Here is a 26,163-nt window from a genome sequence, read left to right as displayed (position 1 = left end):
TGTTTGTTTGAGATGGACTCTCACCCTGTTGCCCAAGCTGGAGTGCAGTGGCGCAATCTCAGCTCACTGCAACCGCCACCTCCCAGGTTGAAGCGATTCTCCTACCTCAGTCCCCCAAGCAGCCGGGACTACAGGTGTGCGCCACCAAGCCCAGCTAATTTTTGTATCTTTTAGTAGAAACGAAGTTTCGCCATATTGGACAGGCTTGTCTCAAACTCCAGACCTTGTGATCCGCCTGCCTTGGCCTCCCAAAGTGCTGGGATTACAAGCGTGAGCCACAGCACCCACCCCCCTGCACATTTTCTATCCTGCTGGGTGAGGCCAGCCTTCAGGACCCCAGGAAGCCTCCACAGGTGTGGCTTCTTTTCCGGAGTTCCCTGGGCATCCCTCCTCCCCAAGGAAGGGCCTCCTGGGAAGCCGGGCTCTCCCGAGCCCCTGCCTGGTTGCCCAGCTCCACTTGGGACACGTACAGAAGACTCACAAGGCGAGTTTCTGTCCTGAGTCCCTGCCGCCTCTCTGGGGAAAGACAGTCCCTAGAACACAGGGCAGTGGGTTCCCTCACAGAGCATGCAGGACCCCAAACACCTGCCCACCCGAGGTGCAGCCACGACCTCGCGCACGTTCCGACGCTGAACCTGCGATGGATGGGTCCCCTCCCCCCGAGCACAGACACAGGGCAGGCCTCTCACAGAGCACAGATGTGCTGCAGCCTCGGGGCCCTGGGCCCGCTCATCTCCAGGGCAACCCAGAATCCCACCTTGTGCCGCTTAAAATATCCTGCCCTTCCCAGCGACATGGGCCATGTACTCTGTTCTTGGCAGAATTCCTCTCTCCTTCCCAGGCCTCGGGGAGGGCGGTGGCAGGAGGGCCGTCCCCAAGGGTCTTCATCACTCGGGTGGTCACTGGGAAGGCCCTGGGGGCCAGCAACCGTCCCTGTGGCTGTGTAACACTGGTCCCCAGGCCACCCCTCAGCCTCCGGGACACCCCTGGGCCCCCAGGACACCCCGAGGCCTTCAGGACACTCCTTGGCCTCCAGGACACCCCGAGGCCTTCAGGACACCCCTTGGCCTCCAGGGCCCAGGCCATGGGCCCCCTGCTGAAGTCCTGAGCCAGCGAAGCCTCTGGCCAGGAGGAGGGTTGGTGTGGGCCCCGGGACCCTGGCTGGGCCTGTTCCTCCCCAGCCTACCCCTTGGTCCTCGCCCACTGGATCCTTTGAAGCACACAGCAGGAGGGCTCTTTGTCCACTGAGCCCCTGGACTCTGCCTGTGGTTGGTGAGGCTCGGCTTACTTTTGCCAACCCAACCACAGGCACCCTGAGTGGGCAGCATTGGGCACGTGGACTGGGCATGAGAACCAGGCTGCCCACTGGCACCCTCATCCTTGTCATGAGATGGGCCTCACCTTTAAAGTCACCTTCACACACACCTTCCTTCAAACTCCCTCGGATTTTGACAATTTTGTAGGTTTGACCCCTTCTCAGAAGCATCAGGCAAAACATTCTCCAACAACCCAGTTAAAGCACCTCCTCACGCAGCCAGTTCCCTCGTCACTGTGCCCTGGAGGGGCCTCCGCGCCCTTGCCTCTGCCACTCCTGCTGCCCGGGGCTTCCTCCCACAGGCTTTGCTCTGTGATGCCACCTGCTCCTTCCCGACACAAGGCTCAGAGGGTGCCTCCCGCCTCCTCCCTGCCGGCAACCGCCCAGCCCCTGTTGACTCCTCTCTCCCGTCACTGCCCCCCCTCCCTGTCTTCTCTGAGTACTCATGCCCTCCTGACTTCCGTGAGTGTGAGTGTGCATACCCTCCTGACTTCCGTGAGTGTGCGAATGCCCACACCCTCCTGACTTCCATGAGTGTGTGAGTGTGCATACCCTCCTGACTTCTGTGAGTGTGTGTGCACACCCTCCTGTCTTCTGTGAGCGTGCAAGTGTGCACACCCTCCTGTCTTCTGTGAACGTGTGTGTGCACACCCTCCTGTCTTCTGAGTGTGCAAGTGTGCACACCCTCCTGTCTTCTGTGTGTGTGCACACCCTCCTGTCTTCTGTGAGTGTGCAAGTGTGCACATCCTCTTGTCTTTGTGTGTGCACACCCTCCTGTCTTACATGAGTGTGAGTGTGCACACCCTCTTCTGTGAGTGTGCGAGTGTGCACACCCTCCTGTCTTCCATGAGTGTGCAAGTGTGCACACCCTCCTGTCTTTGTGTGTGTGCACACCCTCCTGTCTTCAGTGAGTGTGCAAGTGTGCACACCTTCCTGTCTTACATGAGTGTGTGTGTGCACACCCTCTTCTGTGAGTGTGCAAGTGTGCATACCCTCCTGTCTTCCGTGTGTGAGTGTGCACAACCTCCTGTCTTCCGTGAGTGTGCGAGTGTGCACACCCTCCTGTCTTCCGTGAGCGTGCGAGTGTGCACACCCTCCTGTCTTCCATGAGCGTGCGAGTGTGCACACCCTCCTGTCTTCCGTGAGCGTGCGAGTGTGCACACCCTCCTCTTCCGTGAGCGTGCGAGTGTACACACCCTCCTGTCTTCCGTGAGCGTGCGAGTGTGCACACTCTCCTGTCTTCTGAGTCTACACACTCTCCTGCCTCCCGTGAGTGCTCTAGCAAGTGAACGGAGCCATGGCTTCACCTTGTCTCCAGGTCCCACCTTGGCCAGGCACAAGCTGGGCCTAGGAACAAAGGCACCTGGCGTGGCGAGTGCTGGGGGGGCCGCCCTCTCCACCTTGGCAGCTCCAAGTCCCTGTCCTCTCTGTTCCCTGCGCCTGCACAGACACCTTGTGGGAGCTGAGCCTGCCCCTCTTCCTGGGCCTCCTTCCTCCCTAGACCTGCCAGGCCCTCCTTCCCAGATCCCTCTCCTAGTGAGGCACAGCCTACCCTAACTGATCTGCCAGCCCCCTCTCCATGTCCTAGGCCAGGGGTCCAGACTTTATCCCTAAAGGCCAGAGAGTAAATATTTTAGCCTTTGCAACCACACGCTCCCTGTGGCAAGGAGCAGCCACAGACAGGACACCTACGAATGGAATGGTGGTGTGCCAATAAAACTTTATTGACAAAAGCAGGCAGCAGCCCTGGGTTCCAATCACGGCTCAGTCACTCATAGCTGTAAAGCCTCCAGAAAGGGATGGAGCCTCTCCAAGTCTGTTTTCAGATCCTAAAATGGCGACGGTCACTGCACCCACCACAGTGCTAGTGCGTGCATTTAATGAGACACTCGGCATCACACATGAGTTGTAATATGAGTTGAGTTAACTCCTTGCTTCTGTGTAAACATACCAAGCTTTTTCCACACCTTGGGGCCTTTGCTTATGTTCTTCCTCCTTCTGCGATGCCCTTCCCTCATGTGTCCATCTGCCCAACTCCTACTCATCCTGCAAAACCCAGCTGTGACAGTCCCTCCTCTCCACGCTTCCAGCGACGCCCTTCACACTCCTGGCACTCTCCGTGGCTCCAGTAGCACGTGGTGTGGACGATCCCACTCAGTTGTGATGATCTGCTCCGCGTCTGTCTCCCCACCAGCCTGCACCTCGTCGCTGTTAGTCACCACTCCGTCGGCAGCATCTGACATGCAGAAGATGCTCAGAATTCATTCATTCCGCAGGGAGCCCTCCGCGCGGGCTGGGTGTGCCAGATACTATTTCCAGAGCTGGGTTACTGGGGGGCAAAGCAGAGAGCCCCTGCCCTCACAGAGCCAGCAGGCCTGTCCCCTGCAGGGAGATGGCAGCTGCTGGGGATGCGAAGCCACCGCAGGGCTGGGGAGTGCTGGGGAGGGGAGGGCAGGCTTCCTAGGCGGGACAGAGACCGGCTCCTAGAGGTGGGGTGTCTCAGCAGAGATGGGACATGGGCCGCCTGGGCATGGGCTATTGCACTGCAGGCAGCAGGAACGTCAGGTGTGAAGGCCCCGTGGCGGGAACGGACTTGCGCTGGGGAAACAGCAAGAAGGCAGCACAGCTGTAGCTTCTAGGGAAGGGGGTGGGGGTGTGGTCAGAGAGGCTGAGCCCACCTCAGTGAGGCCTGGGGAACACAGAAAAATCCCTGGGCCATGCAAGGGTCTGAGCAGGCAAGAGGTGTGATGGGTTTGGCTTTCTAAAGATGGCTCTGGGGCCAGGTGGAGAAGGGACAGGACAGGAGAGACTTGGAGAGACTGGGCCAGAGCCAGGCAGAGGGCCCCGGAGAGAGGGGAAGGTGGCTCAGGCCAGAGCAGAGACTGCGGGTGGGCAGCGAGAAGGGGCCAGAGTCGGCCATGACCTGCAGGCACTTGTTGACTGATTGGCTGTGGAGGGTGAGAGCAGGGGCGAGGTGCCGGCGCAGAGATGGGGTGATGCTGCGGGTGATGCTGGGCGAGTTACATTTGAGCAGCCCGTGGGGTGTCAGGGCAGAGCTTGCGTGGGTTCGGCTGGAGAGTGAGTCTGGGACCACAGCAGTCTGATGGCGTCTGAAGGCAAGACTTGATCAGGTCACCCTGGGGGGGTGTGTGGCCAGAAAGGAAGACACAGAGGACTGAGCTCAGAGGATGGGTAGCTGAGGAGGAGGCCACAGGAGGGGCCAGGGGCATCCAGCGGGTGAGAAGGGGACATCTAGAGATCCTGGCCCAGCCCAGCCCATCAGAGCACGTGCCAGGAGGAGGCAGCGGCTGTGTCAGCTGAGATGAGGGTTGCCTGTGGGCCGTTCCCCTCACAGCACGGAGGCCACGGGCGCCTTGCTGATAGCTGATACGAATCCGGTTTTGTGGGCTCAAGAAAGAAGGGCGCCCCAGAGAATTAAAAACGGGTGCCCAGACAAGTCCCTGTGCACAGATGTTCACAGCAGCACCATCCACAATAGCCAGAAAGTAAAGCAGCCCGGATGCCCCTGGCAGGTGGAGGGATGGACAGACCAGTCCAGAGAATGGAATATTATTCAGCCCGTCAAAGGAATGAGGGACTGACACAACAGGCTTGAGTGTGGGAAACAGGACGCTGAGTGAAAGGAGCCAGACACAAAAGGCCGCGCGTTGCGGACTGTTTGATTCCATTTCTGCGAAATGCCCAGAGTTAGCAAGTCTGTAGAGACAGAAAATAGATGAGTGGTTGCCAGGAGATGGGGGAGGAGGATCAGCGTGGACTTCCGTCACCAAACGCCACAGACTGTTGCTTAAACAACACACGCTTACTTTTTCACTGTTCTGGAGGCGGGTCAGAGGCCAAGGTGCTATCAAACTCGGTTCCCAAGGAGGCCTCCCTCCTTGGCTTGCAGACGGCCGTCTTCTGACTGTGTCCTCACATAGCCTGTCTCCGGTGTGCTGAGAGAGAAGGCACACGGGTGTTTCTTTGTCTTCTGTAAAGACTCTCGTCCTAAGGATCGGGGCCCCACCTTCCCCACCTCATGTGACCTTCGTCATCTCCTTAAAGGTTCTGTCTCCAATTACAGTCAGATTAGGCATCGGGGCTTCACCCTGTGTGTCTGACAGGGACACAGTTTGGTCCGTACGGGGAGTGACTGCTTCCTGGGTATGGGATTTCCTTTTGGGTGACTTAAAGGTTCCGAAATGAGATGGAAGTGCGGTTGCAGCGTTGTGAATGTATTAATTGCCACAAAATTGGACTTTTTTTAATTTTTTTTTTTTTTTTTTTTAGTTTTGTAAATTTCACCTCCATTACCAAAAAAAGGGGGATGGGGTTGGTAGGAGAGGAGAGGATCTGGGCACAGCGAGCAGAGGCCACTTTGGGAAGGAGAGATGCTGAAATGGAGACACGGGGTCCGGAGAGAGTGTCGCCCTAGCCGTCCGTGTCTTGGATGATTTGGGAGGTGGGGGCCCTGCCGTGGCAGCCTCATCCTTCAGCAGGGGGAGGAGGAGATGCTGGCCTGGCCAGGAGCCCAGCTGCTCATCCACAGGGACCAGGTGGATAGGGTAGGAATCGATGTGGGGAGACATCAGCTCATCAGGCAGCTCCAAGGACAGTGCTGGAAGGGCTGGGAGATGCCGTCCAGTTAGGGGCATGCACAGCCTGACAGGGCTGGGGTTTGGGGTTGAGCCCTGGGCATCTCGTTGTGATGAGATCATGGGGACAGTCAGGCATGAGTGGGGAGGTCTCAGTCTCAGGGCCTGCTGCACGAGGCGGTGCCAGGCCAGGAACTCACAGTCTAGGTGTTTGTTGAACGCATACACACATCCTGCTTCCAAGAGCTTGGGGAACCCCACGGAGGGGGTTTCACCTGCCCCAGCTCCCGGGGCCTCGTGCTGCAAATTGTGACAATGGTAAGATTAAAGCACGTAACAGCAGCGGGCGCAGATGTCCCACTTCCTCTCTCCAAGGCCCTTCTAAGAGCTTCAAGTGCGCTGCCACGTCCAGGCCGACACGCAACGGTAGGTGTCAGGACAAGGGAGAACACGGACGCAGGGAGAGGGAGTTTTGCTCGCCCCACATCATGAAGCTGTAGGTGGTGGGGCAGGTTTGGGACTTAGGCCATCCGGCTCGAGCATCTACCTGCTTTTCAGTTTCCTTTGCTTTGCTTTGGTCTGGTTTGTTTTTATGAGACAGAGTCTCACTCTGTTGCCCAGGCTAGAGTGCAGTGGCGAGATCTCAGCTCGCTGCAACCTCTGCCTCCCGTATTCAAGCAGTTCTTTGCCTCAGCCTCCTGAGTAGCTGGGATGACAGCCGCCCACTACCACACCCAGCTAATTTTTTGTATTTTTAGTTGAGACAGGGTTATACCGTCTTGGCCAGACTGGTCTTGAACTCCTGACCTTGTGATCCACCCGCCTCAGTCTCCTAAAGTGCTGGGATAACAGGCATGAGCTTCCACACCCGGCCTTTGATACTTCAACAAAGTGTTATTAAAAAACTGTTCACAAACATCATAACTTTTCCCATTTTTAAAGTACACAGTGCAGTGGCATGCGTACCTTTGCAGGACTGTACCACCACCATCTCTCTTTCACTCCAGAATACTTTCAGATGCCAAAAGGAAGCCCCATGCCCTTTAAGCAGTCACTCCCTCTCTGTTTTCCCCATCCCCCGCCCCTGGCACCCCCCAGTCTGTTTCCTGCCTCTATGGACGTGTGTATCTGGACATGTTGTGCGGATGGAACCCTTGGCATCTGGCTTCGTTCACTGAGCAGGGAGTTTCTGAGATGCATCTGTGTGGCCACATCTGTCAGAACTTCCACTTCATTCCTCCTTTTTTTTTTTGAGACTGAGTCTCACTCTGTCACCCAGGCTGGAGTGCAATGGCATGACCTTGGCTCACTGCAACCTCTGTCTCCCAGGTTCAAGCAATTCTCCTGCCTCAGCTTCCCAAATAGCTGGGATTATAGGCACCAGCCACCATGCCTAGTTAATTTTGTGTTTGTAGTAGTGACAGGGTTTTGCCATGTTGGCCATGCTGGTCTCGAACTCCTGACCTCAGGTGATCCACCTGCCTCAGCCTCCCAAAGTGCTAGGATTACAAGCGTGAGCCACCATGCCTGGCCCTTCATTCGTTATTAGCTGCCAATACCAATCAGCCCGTGCTGTGCCATCTGCCACCAGGAGGATCATTTTCCCAAACCTCTTATGGATATGTTTAGCCATAGGCCTCCTTACGTGGTCAGAGGGCATGTGCAGGAGGTGTGAGTGTCACTGAAAGTGTTTGGAAACTGTTCTGTTCTTTGTTTTTCTTTAAAGCAATCCTGAATTGGGGGTAACGGTAATTCAAACATAGCACCCTGGGCAGAAGAAAACCACACGTGGTCAGTGTTCTGGGTGTGTGCATTTGTTTGTGCCTGGCTTATTTTAGGCAGACATGCTGTTTGGGTAGGAACTCACTATCTCTGTCCATTGGGCTCAACAAGCCCAGCCCCGCTCCACTCAGAAGCCGCGGAGCTGTGCCTTTCATTTGGGGCTCCTTGGAGTCCTGGGATGGCTTTGTTCTCACTCACAGCACTTCCTGAGCCTGCGTGGTGAACCAGGTCAGCTGCCAGTCTGACTTGAGTTAATCGGCAGTAAGAGGACTGCCTTCTACAAAAGGAACCGAGTGTGACCATTCCCAAGTCGCAGTGCCTCGGATCCGCCCTCTCGCTGCAGACAAACTGCTGTCCCTTGTCATTCATCCCGGAGGGAGGCAGGGGGCAGCCTCTTTGGGTCCCTCAAGGTCCCATCTGCATCTGGGGAGGCACGGGACACTCTCGTTTGTTGGGTTCCAACGGGGGAGTACATTTCCCTGTGTTCCTAACCAATCCCTGCCCTCTGTGAGTCGGTTTAACCCCACGGCTCGGTCTCTATGGCGATAGTCAACAGGGAGCCAGCAGGGAGGCTGTGGGCTCCGCATGCACCTGCCTGTTCTTCCCCCGACGCTGGGTGCTTGTGTATTCATTTGCTCCTCTTCCAAAGCATGGATAGCACAGAGCTCTAAACACAATAAATGCCTTCACTGAGCCCCGTAAATAACTTCCGGAAAATGTCAGCCAACAAAACTCGTCAGAACACCTCTCGCCTCCTTTGCATGCAGAAAATCACCTTGAGGCTCTGGAAGTTTTCTTTTGTTGATATAAATGTTTGCGCATAAAAGCTGAAGACAGCCCACAGGCCCTGTCCAGCGTCGTGGGGGAACAGAGGTTGTGTTGCTGACAACACCATCTGAATGCTCGCGGTTAGGGCTGGGGCCCCCAACCCAGGACCTTGGGAGGTCACTTATCCTGTGTCTTAACCCAGGGTGGTGGCATGGGCCACCTCATTTCCACCTTGTACCTGCCCCATGTGGGTGCAGAGCAGGGGTAGCAGCATTCGTTTCCCCACGAGGAAACCTCCTAGCAAGAGGAACAGCCTTGGCCTAGAATATAAACCACAAAGCAATGGGGCCAGAATATCAACACTGCCTGGGATACCAGCTCCTAGGATATCCCTCCTCTACCATGGTGCCTCTTACATCAGGAAGCAGATTACCTACCACCTTCGTCACCAGAAAGCCCTGAAAACTACACAGGAGTTAGTGGAGACTCAGTATCCCCTAAGGAACCCCTTAGGGAACTCCGCTGTTCTCTGGAAAAAGACCCTGAATGTGGCAGTTCTTATGGGAAGTATTGGCCAACCTCCCACAGTTTGTCTTCCAGGCTGTCCTTCTAATAGTACTACTTCCACCACAGCTACCTTGCCCTTTAAAATTTGCAAAACATTTTGACATAGTTTCCCATGTGACTCTTAACAACTGCTCCATGCCAGAGCTAAGAGTTGTCATCTCCATTTTGTAGGTGGTAAAACTGTTGCTAAGTTATCAAGTGGCTTGCTCAGAGTCATCGTGTATTAGTCAGCAGTTGCTGCATAACAAATTATCCTAAAATTTAGTGACTTAAACCGATTGATTCTGTAAGTCAAATTAGGGTGGGCTCTGCAGAGAGGTTCTTCTGTTCCCAGGTAGACTTCCACTCGTGTCTGTAGTGGCAGTTGGCAAACTCTCAGCAATTCGGCAAGGATGACCAGGGCATCTGAGTCTCATCCTCCAGCAGGCTAGCCCAGGCCTACTGACATAGCAGCTGTGCAGCCTTCCGAGAGTGAATGGAAGCATGTGAGGCCTTTGTATGCTAGACTCAGAACTGGCACAGGGTCACTTGTACCACATGCTATTGGCCAGTATCACAGGGCCAGACCAACTTTAAGGTCTCAGCAGACAGGCTTTGTCTCTTGATAAGAGGAGCTGCAATGTCACATTGCACATGGGTGTGGGTTCAGGGAGGGGAATAATTTTAGGTCTTATTGCCGTCTACCACAGCCAACCCCCACCTGCCTTCCCAAGGGAGCTTCATTTCTCCTCTGAAAATCTTTGATCCCCGCAGACAGAGACACTTGCCCCTGCCTTTTGCTTTCCACCAGTTTTGTCCACCTCTGTTCTAGCCCTGATCACAGGAGAATCTAATTTGTCTGCCCACCCTACCCACCCACACCAGATTCAGAGTAGCTCCAGGGCAAAGACCCCACATCTCTAGCCTCCTAACCAGAGCCTCGCATGTGAGCTCCATAAGGCATTGGTGAATTGGCAAAGTGCAGCTTGACCACAGGTTTCTGGGGCCCCTTTTAGTGGCCAGACCCCTGCACTCCCTGCTTTTCGTGCAGGTAAGAGCTCTTTATCCCCAGCTTCCAAACCCAGCCCCAGTGGAGCCTGGGTCCCTCCAAGATGCTAACGGGAAGTGAGGGGGCAGGGCCTCTGCACTCACTGCTTCTGTGGTAGGTTCTGGGTTAGATTTCACTGAAAAAGAGGCATCCATCACTAAAGCGGGGAAAGAGGTGTAAAAGCCCTCAACCCACTTACCAAGAACAGCTCTCAGAAACACGGCTGAGCGCAGAGAAACTCACGTGGAGCTGCAAGTTGAGCTCTGTCCCTGCCACTGCCTGTGCGTGTGAGTTCACGCATCCAGCCACCTGGATGTGCTTTTATGGACCATCAGGCCAGTTATAATGACACGTCTGCCTTGCTTGGTCTAGGTGCTTGTGAGGAACAGAGAGGACATGGCTTAGAAGGTGGCTGTTCTTCCCCTAGGCTTCTGCACACATTGTTTCATTCATTGTGCACCATCTTTCAGTTGTTTGCAGAACTGGGTTGTCCATGAAGACAGGGAATAAAGAATGTGGAGTACCAGCAATGTGCTGACAAGAAGTGGGTCTTTTTTTTTTTGAGTCGGAGTTTCGCTCTTGTTACCCAGGCTGGAGTGCAATGGCGCGGTCTCGGCTCACTGCAACCTCCGCCTTCTGGGTTCAGGCGATTCTCCTGCCTCAGCCTCCTGAGTAGCTGGGATTACAGGCACGTCCCACCATGCCCAGCTAATTTTTTGTATTTTTAGTAGAGACGGGGTTTCGCCATGTTGACCAAGGATGGTCTCGATCTCTTGACCTCGTGATCCACCCTCCTCGGCCTCCCAAAGTGCTGGGATGACAGGCGTGAGCCACCGCGCCTGGCCTGAAGTGGGTCTTTGATAAATGACGTTCTCAGTGTTGCTGTGGATAGCACTGTTTCTGTGTTGATACGGATGCATCTTTTCTCCTTGCATCCTCTCAGGATGGGGCAGCATTGGGGTGAAGTTCATCTTGGGGTGAGGCTCATCTGAACAACGCCCATTGGTCCGAGTAATTCAGTCCATAGTGAGCCTCTTTGGGGATCAGGCCCTTGCTCTGACCTCATTAGCCCAGGGCTTCAGCCAGCAGTCACAGCTGACATGCAGCTGTCAAAGGCCCCAGGCCCTTTGGGAGGAGCGGGTCTGGGCCACTGCACCCTGGCGAGCCCTCGGTGCTATGAACCTTCCTATCCCAGTACCCAAGGAAATTCTTCCTGCCACGCTCAGCTTTTAAGATTCTCCAGTGTTGAAAAATGATTCAGTTTAAATATGACACACAACCAGCTGCAAATAAGTTAAATGTTGCTGCTTAGGGTGTTAGTGGCGTTTATGAATATTGTAGGGAAACATTTACTCACTGAAATTCCGCACAGTAGAAAAACATCCCTCCCTTTAGTACACGGTATGGTACTTATTCTTGCCCATGTTATTCAGGCTAATGATAGTCTTGTAATGGCCTTACCTTAAGTATTTTCCCCCAAAGCATCAAGCTGTGGAATGCTCTTTTTTTAAAGACATACTTTCAAAAATATTTTCTTACCAACGAAAGCTTATGGCACATAGTAGGCATTTAGCAAATGTTGGTTTCATTCCTTTTAGACCAACATCTGGTTGGGACTGGTTTTAACGACCTTGAGGACTTTTCTCATCTCACCCACCTCGAGTGTCTCCTCTCCTGCAGGTGTGTGGGGATCTGCTGCAAGTTGTTTCTTCTGATTAGAAGAACCTGATCACCCTGTTAGATCTTGAGACAGGTTTCCATTCCCAATCACTGAGCAGGTGACATTTCCAGAACTCAGAGTTAATGTCTTCCTGCCACCTTTGAGCTCGTGTTTGGACACAAAGCTGCCCAGATGGCCTGGCCACAGGTGTTGGCACAGCTCTGTGCAGGACGTGGTTGACAGCAGTCATCTGCTCACCACACCTCTCCTAAGCCTCCCGGCTTGGGAATTCCAGACCTCTTGCATCCTCTGAATCAGCTGCTGTCTGATACTTCCAAAAGGACACCGTGCTATGAGATCTGAGGACAGGATGACTCAGAAAAGGCCCAGAGGAGCTAACAGTGCTCTGAGCAGGACGTTCAGTGACATGGAGTCCTCTGACAGCAATAGTCCTTGGAGACATTTTTATATGTATGGCCACATGCATGTGCAAACACACACTCCCACCACCAGAACAAAACCTGCTGCACAGAGGGTTCTTTCTTAGCTGAGCCAAGTGTAAGAATGAACTTTGAGACAGGCGTGGTGGCTCATGCCTGTAATCCCAGCACTTTGGGAGGCTGAGGCAGTCAGATCATTTGAGGTCAGGAGTTCGAGAGCAGCCTGACCAACATGGAGAAACCCAACCCTGTCTCTACTAAAAATATAAAAATCAGCTGGGAGTGGTGGTATGCACCTGTGATCCCAGCTACTCAGGAGGCTGAGGCAGGAGAACTGCTGGAACCCATGAGACGGAGATTGCATTGAGCTAAGATCACATCACTGTACTTCAGCGCGGGTGACAGAGCAAGAGTCCATCTCAAAAAAAAAAAAAAAAGGAACTTTGTAAGGAACTTTGTGGCCTCCAGAACACACTTCTTGAGGAGTCAGGGTTTGATGTGGGATTTTTTTTTTTAAGTGGATTCGGCCAGCTTTGAAAAGGAACCTGCTCTTATTTCTGTTCCTAGAGCATTCAGAGCACCTAGGAGAGGGCTGGCTCCTTGGAGCTGCTTCACTGCTATCTGAGAACACCTGTTCTTGTTTCTTGCCTCAGTTTGCTTCTCCCACATTGTCTCTCTCCATCCTCTTCCTCAGGCCCAGGAGACATGGTTTCACCCACAGAATGTTTGTATAATGCTATACCAAGTAAGGCTATGTGGCGTGGCTCATAAGTCTAAACAGTATAAGACTTGATTCATCACCTATTACGCATGGCAGTATTACCATAAAATCCGTGGCTCCACCAGCATGCATTTACTCTCTTGTGGTGTCTCTAGGTTAGGAGAGCGGCATGCTTTAGCTGGGTCTTCTTCAAGGCTTCACTCAGCCTGTGGGCTGAGCTGCATTCTCATCTGGAGGCTGACTGGGGAAGGAACCACTTCTGAGCTCTCACAGGTTGTTGGCAGAATTCAGTTCCTTGCATTTTTAGGATTAAGGGCTTCATGACTGGCTGGAGGCTGGAGGCTGCTCTCAGCAACCAGAAGCCACCTGTGTCTCCATGCAGTGGAGCTCCCTGAGGTGACTGCTTGCTTCATGAGGCCAGAGAGAGAAAGACAGACTCCAGCGAGAAAATCGGTACCATCTAATATAATCATGTAATCATGTGCATGAAGTCACATACATCTTGTCCACTTTGCTGTATTCTACTTGGAAGAAGCACATCTCAGACCCAGCAGACACTCAGTGGGAGAGAATCACTTCAGGGCCTGAAGAGCAGAAGGTAGAATCCAGGGCCACCTTAGCAGTTTGTCTACCACAAGGACCATAAGCATGTTTCCAGCCCTGCATGGGGTCCGACAGTGCTTTATAAACATGTCCCATAAGGGTAAGGAGACGAGGGACCCAGCAGAAAAGTTAAAATGAGGCTTATTCATTATTAGCAGTGAGATTTTTATCTAACAACATAGGCTTCTTTTGAAAGCTTTCAGTTATTTAAAACCTCTTTTTCAGGAGGCTTAGAACCTTTCTGAGCACACTATTCTCCAGCCATTCCTCGTAAGTTGTCATTCCTGCTTTTAAGCTAAGAGACTCTTTTCGTAAGTCTCGAGGTTAAGCCACCAGCAGCCTTCGAGGCACGCTAGGTTAGGAGGCAGCAGTTTTGACCTTTATTTCTAGTTCTACTACCCTCAGCCCTTGAAGAAACCATCTCTCATTTTTGCTCTGTGGTTCTTACATCTAATAGACACATTGTACCCATTTTCCCAAACAATTATGTATAAGAATTCCCCTTAATCTCTCTCTCTCTCTCTCTCTCTCTCTCTCTCTCTCTCTCTCTCTCTCTTTTTTTTTTTTTTTTTTTTTTTTTGAGACAGAGTCTCACTCTGTTGCCCAGACTGGAGTGCAGTGGTGTGATCTCGGCTCACTGCAACCTCCGCCTCCCAGGTTCAAGCAATTCCCCTGCCTTAGCCTCCCAAGTAGCTGAGACTACAGGTGCCTGCTGCCACACCCAGCTAAATTTTTTTGTATTCTTAGTAGAGACATGTTTTTACCATGTAAGCCAGGATGATCTCGATCTCCTGACCTCATGATCCGCCCGCCTCAGCCTCCCAGAGTGCTGGGATTACAGGCGTGAGCCACTGTGCCCGGCCTGATTCCCATTATCTTTAAAAGAAATTCTTACAGAAAAAAAAAATTCACAACATAATAATTTCAAAAACATCAAGATAATACCTTTTATGAATCGATGCACAGTCAGAAGAAACAAATACCCTTGTAGGTATTTCAAACAGAGGGGATTGAATGCAGGAAAATGTTTTCAAAAGTATTGGAAAGGCTGGAAGAGCAGAAAGGGATAGGTGATGTCACCCAGAGATTGGTCACTGCAGGAAGCCGTCATGTCCCTTAGGGTTAACAGAAGTAAAAAGAACTAAGAGGTATTGCTGAGAGCGTGAGCGGCACCCCATAAACATTCCTCAGGTGCCACCTATGCCAGCCACGAAGTCCAGCTCTGCCTCCCGTCAGCAGAGCCTGACTGCTGCCCTGACAAGAGAGTGGGAAATGCAGTGAGCATACTTAGCCCCTGAGAGCAGAGAAGGGCAGGAGTGGGGCTGAGTACCAAGAGACAGCACACATCCCAGAGGTGACAGTGGGGACAGAGGAGAGGACAGCATGACAGAGAAGGAGGATGATTTCCAGATGCATGCAGTTGGGCGCCCTGGCCTGGAGAACAGAGGACGGGGAGGATGACCCTGCAGTCACCTTTAGTGCCACGATGGGTGACTGCTGCACTCACCCCCCCTAGGGGCCCTGCTGCTGATGGTGCAGTTTGGGGAATTGGTGAGCAGTTCTTTGAAAGCCCCAGCTAAACAAAGGACTGTCTTCCCTTGATGTTTAAGTCACTGGCGTTTCTGAAGAATTCAGTGTGTATTCAAGCCATGCCCCAAACACTCTGTGCTTCTTGTGGAAAGAATTTAGGATCTGAGCTCTTGATGGTTAGAAAAAGACGCTTCACTTGTCTAGGATTGGGTGGGACCTTTGGAAGTCTTGCAGGCGGGGTACTTGGCTGCTGAATGTCCACATCCCAGCTGTGCCTGCAGCACGCCAGTGGTACCTCCACAGCACCTGGATAGCCATAGCTGGCCCACGAACCTCCAGACCACACCCAGGGGGAGAACTGCCTCAGTGAGAACTCTGCTCACAGAGGGGTGCCCTGAGCCCAGCCCCACCCACCACTGTCCTCAGAAAGAACAGGCCTGCCCCAGCAGTTGGGTGGGCACACCTCCAAGACTCAGGGGAGCCCAGTACCCACAACTCCCCATGGTGGTACATCAGCTCCTTTACACACGGCCTGCCTGGAGAGGTCGGCGTCTCTGACTCCTGCATACAACCCTGACATCCAGATGGCTAAAAGTTCATTGAGAACTGACCTCCAGGCGTGCCCGTCTGAGGCACTGGGAGGAAGCCTCAGAGTGTGTGCCAGGGAGTGGCAGCTGTCACTGAGGGAAACCCTGACAGCCCCACTAGGTGTGATGTGTGTGAAACAAAACGAGAGCTGCTCCCTTCTTCCTGGAAGGAGCGCCAGAGTGCGCCAGGGAGCCCCTTGTCTCCAGACGTCCGTGGAGTGGTGTCCAGGTGTTAACTGGAGGAAAGGGACGGGCACAGAGAGAAGATGCCCGCACTGATAGTGAGCTGGGAGTCTCGCCTCAGGCCTGCCTGGCACACGGAAGCCTGGGCTCAGGTCTTTGGGGAATGAGGACTGGACTCCTTTGGGTTCCAGAAGAAAGAAAGTGTAGAGGTCATTTTTCCAAAGAAAAGCATTCCCAATTTCCGATCTCTCCTCTATTCCTCCTCACCATGTGTGCACAGATGTGTGTGTGTGTGTGCATGGTGTGCATTCATGTACATGCGTGTGTGGGTATGCATGTCTGTGTGCATGAATCTGTGCACGTGTGTTCACATGTGTCAGCACACGTATACCTCAGGAACATACAGCTGTAAGTCTCGCCTGTCATTCCTGCATGTTTCTGGGTAATTGGGGGCTGCTGTGGGGCCAAGAACAGCATAAACTCCTCTCCCCGTCTCCAGCCCTCCCTCCCAGGGATCTCTCGGGGCTTCCCTGCCATGGGGGTGTGATAGATGACTGGATTTCAGTTGGGACACTTTCCACACATCCTTGTGGGTTCTCCACACAGTCCCCCGAGCTGGCACCTTCCCCATCCCCACTTTTTCACCAACGAAGGAGTCACAGGGATAAGATTCTAGGGGACATTCCTACAGTCCCATCACCCATGGCATCAGGGAGCAGATTGACACTTAGGGGGCTGTGGACGCCAGACACCAGGCTCCTTCTCTGTAGTCTCGGGAGATGTCCCTGGGTGCCGTCCACTTGTGCTAAACCAGTTGGCGGTGATGACTCCCACGTCAGAAATGACCATGGCACTTTTCACAGCACTTTATGGTTTATAAGCATGTATGTGCAGGCAGTCGGTATGGATGGGCATCTCCCCAGTGCCAGGCCCTGCGGATTGAGTGGCATCCAGGGGCAGCGTGGCCCTTGCCTGCATGGAGCTGCTTCCAGCGGTCCATTGCTTCCCCTCCACTGGCAGGAGCTGCTCTTGTCTGCCTGCCTATTCCTGATGCGGAAGCCGAATCTCAGCGAGGTTAGGAACCTGCTGGGGGTCGCCCATGGGGAGGGGGCCAACCCCTTTTGCTTCGCAGCTCCACCCTCACCCGCTTCTGACCTCCCCAGTCAGCCTGAGGTAGGGGATTTAAGGACTTCAGGGAAGGTGGAGCCTCTGCTGTGTGCAGCTGCAAGCTCCTCGCCTTCCTGGCAAGACGGGGTGTCTCCGAGGATGGGAACCTTTAAGATTCCAGCATAGCAGGACGAAAGGATCTCGTGTGCTGCCATGTCAGGCGCTGGAGCAGGGCTGTTGTGGAAACCCTTGCTATTTTTACCTGCTGTCTCTGCGGCCTCTGCCTCCCACTGAAATCCCAGCGAGCAGCAACAGCCCCCTGGGTCCCTCGAGTGCCAGGCAGGGCTATTTTTAGGACCCTCCGATTTGCTCATAGATCACATCAGACCATGGGCAGAAAGAAAGGGCTGCAGGAACCAGGAGCCCACGTGCGTCGGGGTTCCACAGCCCTCCGCCATGCTGCATGCGGGCAGGATTCGGGTTAGGTTCAGGATCCCCCAGGCCACCCTGAGAATGACCCCACCTCCATCCTCGTCCCCAGTGCCCCACCGCATGCCCATGCCCACCACACCATGACACCCATGTCCCCAGAAGTGCTGGGGCAGCAGGCATGGACGATGTGTAGGCACAGCACTGGGCTCCAGCTCCGGCTCCACCCTTACCTGGCTGTGTGACTTTGAGCCAGTCACTGACCTTCACTGGGTCCACTCTTCTCATTTCTCAATCTTTACAGAGCGTCTGTTCCAAGGTGGGTGGGCGAATGGGAATCAGAGGAATGAGTTACACCACAGACTCTCTGAAACCCTAGGCAGGGAAGCGCCACAGCCAGCATGCAGGTGACAGCGCCTGGTGTGCTTTTCACGTCAGCAGTGAATGTGAGAACAGGAACAAAGCCCATCTTCCTTGCGTGCCTACTGTGTGCCAGGCACTCTTCTTTAATTCATCACATCCTCATGACAAAGCCGATCTTCCTTGCGTGCCTATCGTGTGCCAGCCACTCTCCTTTAATTCATCATATTCTCATGACCCTGGTTTCTATCTTATGGATAATTCGTGATTATCCCCAGCTGACAAATCGAGATCACTGGAAGCAAGCCCAAGGTCATAGCGCCAGTGACCAGCAAAGCCGGGATTGAGTCCAGGCTGCCTCCCTTCCACACGATCTGCCTCTCCAGGAGGTAGCGAGGACATCTGTGGAGGGTCCCCAACCCCTTCCAATCTGTTTTCTAACCCACCAAAAGCCTGCAGCTGAAGAAGGTGAGGGCTTCCGTCTCAGGCCCTGACAGATGTTCAGAGGAGCAATTCAAGAAAAAGGAATGAACCCCATCAAAAAGGGAGGAGCGCTCCCTCCCTGCCCCGCTGTGGCATTCCCCCTCTCACGGGACGTACTGATTGGGAAGTGTTTGAAGGCCGAGAAGGAAGGAGGCTCAGCCCCCAGCCCGGTGCCCTGACCCTGGTACAGGGCGGACGGCTGGCCATGATCTTGCAGATGGAATCGGCAGCATGTCTGTGGATTTTCCCCAAATCTCTCCTTGCCTCCTGCTGCCCCAAGCCCCGCTAAAAATGCACTGCCCAGAGGAGGGCACAGTGCATGCCTTGGGCCGAAGCCACCTCCCCGGAGGTACAGTGCCTTCCCTCTGGCATCGGCTCAGGGCATCTGTGCAGCCAAAACGGGCTTCACTGCCCACTTCCCAGAAAGCAGGGCTCTGAACTGGTGAGACGGAGGGAACACCAAGCCTTGCAAAATGAGAAAGCAATTATGGGGGATGAGGACAGCAGAAGCCTCTGAGTGACACCTCCGGCCCGTCCTAATAGCCGGGTTGAATCACTGCCTCTCCCTGCTAATGGCATGCGTAATTGCACTGGTTTTTCAGGCGTCCTTCGCCCGTACTTATTTAGACTAGTGACTGATGCATTGCCATGGAAACCGGCACTAGGAAAAAAAAAAAAAAAAAAAGTCCCTGGTACGGTGGGAAGTGGAAGGACGCGGCTCCAGTCTGGAGCTTACAACTTGTGTCAAAGAACCGAATTTTCAGCTGACGTGGATGTTTGGTCCCCAGAAGTCAAATCTGTGAACTTCCTCCTCGTGGATCAAACACTCCCGGAGCCATCTTTCTTCTTCATCCGATTGGTTTTTTTCTTTCCTTCTTCAATTCAGCCCCCAGAGGGCTGCAACTTTTTTTTTTTTTTCTCCTGTTGGATTAACGGGCGGTAGTAGATGATGAGGCCGCCCCGTGGACTCAGTCTCCGCGGAGACCCTGAGGAGCAGCGGTCTGAGTGAGATGGTCACACCCAGGTTAGAAAGGATGGCCGAGAATTCACGGTTCAAGAAGAAAGTTCATTTTGGAGGTACGGTGCCGCCTCCCGAACCTGCTGTGGGCTGGTGTGCGAAGCCTTTGTTCTTTACGAGAGCCGTGGGGACGGGAGGACCAAGGGACTCGGGCAGTCCTGCCAGCGCTTGGTGAGACGGGGTAGCCGTGGCTTTGCCCTTCATGTGTTTGCCAGGGTCTGTGTTCTGCTTGCCGGGCGCCCCGGGGCTATTGTTTCCATCAGGGCTTTCGCCTGCTTCTGATTTAGAATGGAAATAAAGATAGCCTCAGATCACCCGGGAGGAAACGGGCTTCTCAGTTGCAGCCAGAATCCCAGGGGTCCTGTTTATATTCCCAAGGGTCCCTTTGAGCAGCTGGTGGGTTTTTAAGACAAACTGGAACATCTCTTCCTAGTAAGCACTGCGGTTAACCTCGAAGGGAGGTTGGTGGCATGATGAGGCGCTGTGGCCGCAGGCGTGGATTGTTCCTTTTGGGGTGTGTTCGTTCCTCACCCAACCAACTATTATTGGGAGTCCCCACAAGGCTGGCCTAGGGCAGCATGCCCGTTCACGCGTGCAGCCTGCCTTTCTTCAAAGACAGCATGGCTGGGTGAATTGATGCTGTTGTTTTAACCGAGTGGACAGTGTGCTCCTTCGGCATGGTAGCAGCGGAAAGAGAGAAACACCATGTGCGTTTATAGACTGCATAATGGCTTATATCAACTTCTGCATAGCTTCTCTCCAGCTGCTTCCTCGTGCCTGCAAAGGTCACGGAGAGCAGGAGCGGCCAGCCTGGGAGGGGTCCAGCGGGAGGGTGGGGGCCTCCGGGACCCGGTCCAGTGAGACGTGAGGCGCCTCCCGTGAGGGAGTCTCCCTCCCAGATGTTGCTTTGCGGTTGAAGAGATCCATGCAAGCCATGAGATGCCAAGACTATGGTGACCCCTGCCCAGTCTCCCCGCTGGTCCTCACCAGCCTGGCCACCCTGGGTTTTGTCAGTGACATGTAGAATCTTTTGGGGTGCCCCGAGTTGGTGGGTGGCGGGGAACCAGCCCTGAGCATCTGGCCTTGGCTTGTTGAGGTCATGGCCGGGGGCGGAGGGGTGTAGTCTTTGTTCTCTTGGGGCACCAGTGGGACCCACCGCATCCTCCCCAGGAAGGCGTCCTGCTGGAGATGGGTCCCCCTGACCAAGAAGTCCCGTTGGCCAAAGTCCTAGCGCTGAAACCCGAGCGATGAAGTCGCAGCTGCCTTCCCACACGATCGGGGCGGTTTCCTTGAGCTCAACAGGTCTTTTTTTCTAGATGTCCTATTTCCAAAGCCTCAGCTGCCGGCATCCTTAAAAAAGATTATGAAGCTAAAAAGAATCCTCCCGCCCCCACCCATTCCTAGATTTAAATCCAGGCTCCGCCGCGTGCCCTTGGGCACGGCCCCCTCCTGGGCTCTCTCTGGGGGGTAAGGAGGCCTGGCCGGGAGCATCGCCGGACACCTCGTGCCGGGAGATGCTCAGGGTGTTTGCGCCAAGAATGGGGGCTCTGATTGACATCGGCTTTCTCTGAGGTGCTCTGATTGGCCGGGGAAAGAGGCCGACCACAAAGAGGGCCCTAAGGGTGTTCCGTGGGGTTAGGCAGTGGGTGTTGGAGGGGCAGGCATGAGGGGCAGGGGCACACAGAGTAAGGCTCCTCCAGACGCCCTGCCCACAGCCAGAGGCAGGCTCTCCTCCCCTCTGGGCCCAGGCCAGGTTAGCTCAGCCATGGACAAGTCTGTTGGAGTCTGGCCACAGTTCCCCACCCTTCCTCCCCACTGGTGACCCCAGCCCTGGGCTGCCTGGGCCAGGGGCATGTAGGTCACGTTCACTAGGTGTTCCTTCCGGACAGAGAGAGGAGACAGAGCCGTTCTGGAAACGGAACCCGCTTAGGCATGGACACTCCCAGCCGAGCTCATCAGCAAATGCAAATCAGGCACAGATTCATCCATTTACTCAAATTTCCATTTAAACTGTGAGTTTGGCTCGATGTATTGGTATACATGCTTCCACTGAGCTCCTGGGCTGATTTTTTTTAAACATTCTAATTACTATAGAGTAGAAACCAACTCAGTGACAGCCAAGAGCTTTATTCATTTGTCCAGGCAATTTGGGAGGGTGGTAATTGGAAAGCATCACCAGAAACTGAGCGTGGCCTCCCCTCTGATGGCGTCTCCAGCCTGGTTTGGCCCGAGAGCTGCAGGAAGTGCTAGTGTGGGCAGAAAAGAAGTCCACCCTGCTCTCCCCATGGGCACTGGGCACCCGGCACCCAGCACACGGGAGGCGTCCACTGAGCATGCAAAGCAGGTGAAGGAGCCCAGTGGTGGAAAGGCAACAGCGGAGAGGTGAGCACCCTCCCTTCTGGGCTGGGAAAGCCTAGGCAGAGCCTGTCCCGTTCTCCAATGAGGGTCCCTCCTCCAAGAACCTAGGATTCCATGTTTTTCCCATATTCCCAAATAATTCTCAAGTGTAGCATTACAAAAAATATTATCTACAGGGCACTATTCACCTCTAAGATTTATCCTTTAAAAAATGTTATAGGTGGGACCGTACCTCATGCCTGTAATCCCAGTGCTGTGGGAGGCTGAGGTGGGAGGATTGCTTGAGGCCAGTAATTCAAGACCAGCCTAGGCAACATAGTGAGACTTCACCTCTACAGAAAGTTAAAAAAATATATATATATATAGCCATGTGTGATGGTGCACACCTATAGTCTCAGCTGTTCAGGTGGCTGAGGCAGGAGAACTGCTTGACCACACACGTTCAAGGCTGCAGTGAGCTATGATTGCATTGCTGGACTTCAGCCTGGGCAATACAGCAAGACTCTGCCTCTTTAAAAAAAAAAAAAAACGCTACAGGTAAAACCAATCTTTTGCAGCCAGATGCTGTGGGATGACCTCGACTCACAGAGCCAGGAGGACCTGTGTTTGGATCGCAGCTCTGATGTTCAGTAGCTGGGTGACCTGGGAAATGAACAGATCACACCTGCTTTTCTTCCGGGTGGATTCCTTTCATGGAGTCTCTGTTTGCATTACTGCAGAAATGTTAAGATACCAATCTAATCACCAGCTCTGAGTGTGTTACAGGGGAACACCATTTAACCTTCCGGTGCCTCAGTTTCCTCATTTGATAAGCGATTATTTAATGACAGTTCCTGTCTCATGGGGCTGTTTGTGGCTAAAAGGCACACATAAGGCATGGCCTTGCAGTTAGGACGCTGCCTGACTGGGAAAAACAGAAATTGTTGCCTAAACACACAGGGCTTTACTCATCTCACCCAACAAGGCAGGGGCCAGGCGGGCAGAGCTGTGCCACGGCGATCTGGGCCCGTGGCTCCTTCTCCCCTCCTCCTCCTCCATGTCCTCAGCGTGCTCTGGGGACAGCACGGCTGTAGATCCTCTTCCACGTTCCAGACAGGGAAGAGGGAAGGACTGAAAAGCTGCAGGCTCCGGAGAGATTTGGTTTGGGGAAAGGAAGCCCCTCCTGGGAGGTGCCTGCTCTTATCTCATTGGCCAGAACCCAGGCGCTCCTGGAGGGAGGCTGGGAGAGGCGCTGAGCTTCCTGGCCCTGGGGTAGAGGGAGGAGCTGCTGCTTGCAAATAGCTATAGAGTGAGCCGGAGCAGCTTATTGGAAGGAAGAAGGCGCTGAGCATGGCCACAAGGCAGTCCTCAGAGCTTGGACACTGGCAAAGATCTTTGGCGTGGACCTGAGCTCAGCAGAGGCCAGTGCTGCTGGTACCTGTCTTGTAGAGCTGCTGTGAGCATTCAGAACGGAGCGTGTTTTACATTTAGATGGTGTGTGTGGCACACGGCGAGGTACGATGGATGGTAGAAAAGGACAGATCAAGATCACACGGTGGCAGCAACGGACACCCGGCACTGTGACGAACACTGGATGCTTCGACAGACACCCAGTGCTGTGACGGACACCCAGCACTGTGACGGACAGACACCCAGCGCTGTAACGGACACCCAGTACTGTGATGGACACCCGGCACCGTGACGTATACCCAGCACTGTGACGGACACCCAGCACTGTGACGGACAGACACCCAGCGCTGTAACGGACACCCAGTACTGTGATGGACACCCGGCACCGTGACGTATACCCAGCACTGTGACGGACACCCAGCACTGTGACAGACAGACACCCGGTGCTGTAACGGACACCCGGCGCTGTGACGAACACTGGATGCTTCGACAGACACCCAGTGCTGTGACGGACAGACACCCAGCGCTGTAACGGACACCCGGTGCTGTGATGGACACCCGGCACCGTGACGTATACCCAGCACTGTGACGGACACCCAGCACTGTGACAGACAGACACCCGGTGCTGTAACGGACACCCGGCGCTGTGACAGACACCCGGTGCTATGACAGACACCCGGCGCTATGACAGACGGACACCTGGTGCTGTGACAGACACCCGGCACTGTGATGGACAGATACCCGGCGCTGTGACAGACTGACACCCGGTGCTGTGATAGACACCCGGCGCTATGACAGACACCCGGTGCTGTGACGTTCAGACACTCGGCGCTGTGACAGACACCCGGCGCTATGACGGACACGCGGCACTGTGACGGACAGACACCCGGTGCTGTGACGGACACCCGGCGCTATGACAGACGGACACCTGGTGCTGTGACGGACACCCAGCACTGTGACAGAAGACACTCGGCGCTGTGACAGACAGACACCCGGTGCTGTGACGGACGCCCAGTGCTGTGACGGACGCCCGGCACTATGACAGACGGACACCCGATGCTGTGACAGACACCCAGCACTGTGACAGCCCTGCCGCCTGGAGGCATCTCCCTCCCATCTTCTGCCTCAAACTCTTGGAGGCTGACTTCTCACCCTGGCATTCTGACCGTCAGTGGAACATGCAGTTGCTGGGCACCCTCGGCCACCTCGTGAGCCTGCCCGTCTCCCCCTCGGCTCCGGACGTGAAGCCACGGCTGTGTGGGCCGTGGCTGGTCCAGGCCCAAGCCCCACTGCTATGGGGGTTCTGCGAAAGGACACACAGCTGTGCCTTGCAAAAAGGCTGCTTCGTGAAGTGGCAAGTCAGTACCGCAGCCCTGCTCCGCCTGAGGCGCCTCCGTCATCCTCCCGAGCCGACTAAGAAAATCCAGCCATGCCAGGAGCTGCTGGCTATGCCACGCGGTTTCTGTTTGTCGGAGGATGGAAACACAGCCCAGCCTGCCGGCCCCTGCTTGCTTGGTCCATAGATCTGGCTCCTGCGTGGCATCAGAGTGCTGGGGACCCACCGGCATATACCCGGCAGGGCTGGTGCCACCCCTACCCACACACACCCATGTGCCTGTTAAGGGAATTCAAAGCACATGGTTCTTTTGGCAAACTTCCCCCTGTGCCTCGCTGCTGAGGTCTTACCCAGGCATCCCAGCACCGGGCAAAGAGGAGGAGCAGAGTGGACAACACACGCCACGCACCGGCGCGCACACGGGAGGAACCGCAGTCCTCCGGGGAGCTGGAAACAAGGGCAACCACGGACTCGGGTGCTTGTCGGTGCTGAATCCCAGCAGATAGGCAGCTTCCACTACTGGAAGCCAGTGTGATTCCAGGGAGGGGAGTATGGCCCCCCGAGCTCGTGGCACAGACCAGGGAAAGGGCTGTTGTGGCAGAGCTGGGCACTGTTAGCCACGGGAGGAACCATCCTGCTGGCAGCTCAGCATGAGAAAAGGACCACGCCCACCCATCGCCCCAGGAGTCTCCAAGAACGGAGCCCCGCCCTAGGGCTCCCCTCAAGTGGCAGAGTCCGAATTGGAACTGAGTGTTGTCTATATCTGGGAACAGGGAAATGTGTTTCCTGGAAGCCGCTTCTCTTTCACCTGCGTAATTTCTGTCCTGTTGAAAGTTTGGGGCTCTGTTGTGAAGGCGAGGTGAACAGTTTTCTGAGCTTAGTCTGCCCAGCTGTGCTGTCCAACAGGGGTGGTCTCTTTGTGGTTCTGGTGGACACAATAGTGGCCCCCAGAGACATTCACATCCTCCTGCCCAGAAGCTCTGAATCTGGCTGCCTCGTGGTCATGGGGTGGGGAAGGTCACAGAGGGAATGCAGGTTGCTGTCAGCTGACGTTAAGATGCCGAGAATACCCTGGGTTATCTGGGTGCGCTCAGTCCTTAAATGTGGAAGAGGAGGCACAGAGCTGAGAGTCAGAGGGATGCTATGCGATGGGTACAAGGACCCGCCCCACCTTTGCCGGCTTTGAAGGTGGAGGCAGGGACCAGGATCCAAGGAGCACTGAGGCCTCTGGGGCCAGGCCACCCGCCGTGAGCCTCCAGCAGGAAGGAAGCCCGAGGATGTTCTACCTTCAGCCCAGCAGACCTGCTCAGACTTCCGGCCTGCAGCTCTGTGAGGGGAGACTGCCGAGCCTGGTGGTCTGTGCCGGCAGCCGCAGGAGCCCAGGCTGCTGTCCCCACGAGGTCCGTGTGCTGTGACGTCTGCCTGGGCATTCTGCACAGGGACCTTATTTTCTCTTCCCCTCCCCGGCGAGGTCAGTCCCAGGAGCCCAGAAAGTGCTTGATGAATGATCTGCAGCTGATCGAGCGAAGAAACGAGTGAGCTGAGCCAGTTGGCAGCATTACTGCCATACGCGTGGCTTTTCAAATCAAAGCTCTGTGCCCGTAGGTTGAGCAACTCTGGGAGCTGAGGTCCCCACCCTTCTGTTGCCCTCGAGGTGGGTCCTGCACCCAACACTCGCCTGAGCAGAGACTGTGCCCCAGGAGCAGCGTCCTGGGCCTGGAAGCCGGGCGGGCGTGCTGGCTCCAAGCTCCGCGCACGCCCAGTGCTCTGCCTGCGTGTTTCTCTGCCTTGCAAGGCGCCCATCAGCATCTTTGGTTTTAAAAAAGAAAAGTTATTTCTGTCTTTCATCCCCATCAGTAACTTCTTCCCTCCTTGTGGTTCTGATCCCGCATTTGGCTCAGCAGC

The 26,163-nt window shown here is 54.6% G+C and overlaps 1 protein-coding gene across 14 annotated transcripts in view; it reads left to right on the top strand.

Moving 5' to 3' along the window:
• The window catches only part of SHANK2 (SH3 and multiple ankyrin repeat domains 2), a 684,346-nt gene that overhangs the window by 415,224 nt on the left and 242,959 nt on the right, over nucleotides 1–26,163 (top strand). Inside the window, exon 1 of one of the 14 annotated variants that reach the window (XM_074401834.1) lies at nucleotides 14,085–19,234. The exons of the other annotated variants lie outside the window; for them this stretch is intronic. Coding sequence (XP_074257935.1) covers nucleotides 19,168–19,234 — 67 coding nt within the window. The 5' untranslated portion in view covers nucleotides 14,085–19,167. Of the gene's footprint in view, nucleotides 1–14,084; nucleotides 19,235–26,163 lie in introns of those variants that run through there. 14 annotated transcript variants of the gene reach the window in all.

Source organism: Saimiri boliviensis, chromosome 6 (assembly GCF_048565385.1).
Source record: "Saimiri boliviensis isolate mSaiBol1 chromosome 6, mSaiBol1.pri, whole genome shotgun sequence".
In the NCBI taxonomy this organism is placed as follows: Eukaryota; Metazoa; Chordata; class Mammalia; order Primates; family Cebidae; genus Saimiri; species Saimiri boliviensis.
This window is presented reverse-complemented; position numbering and strand designations above follow the sequence as displayed.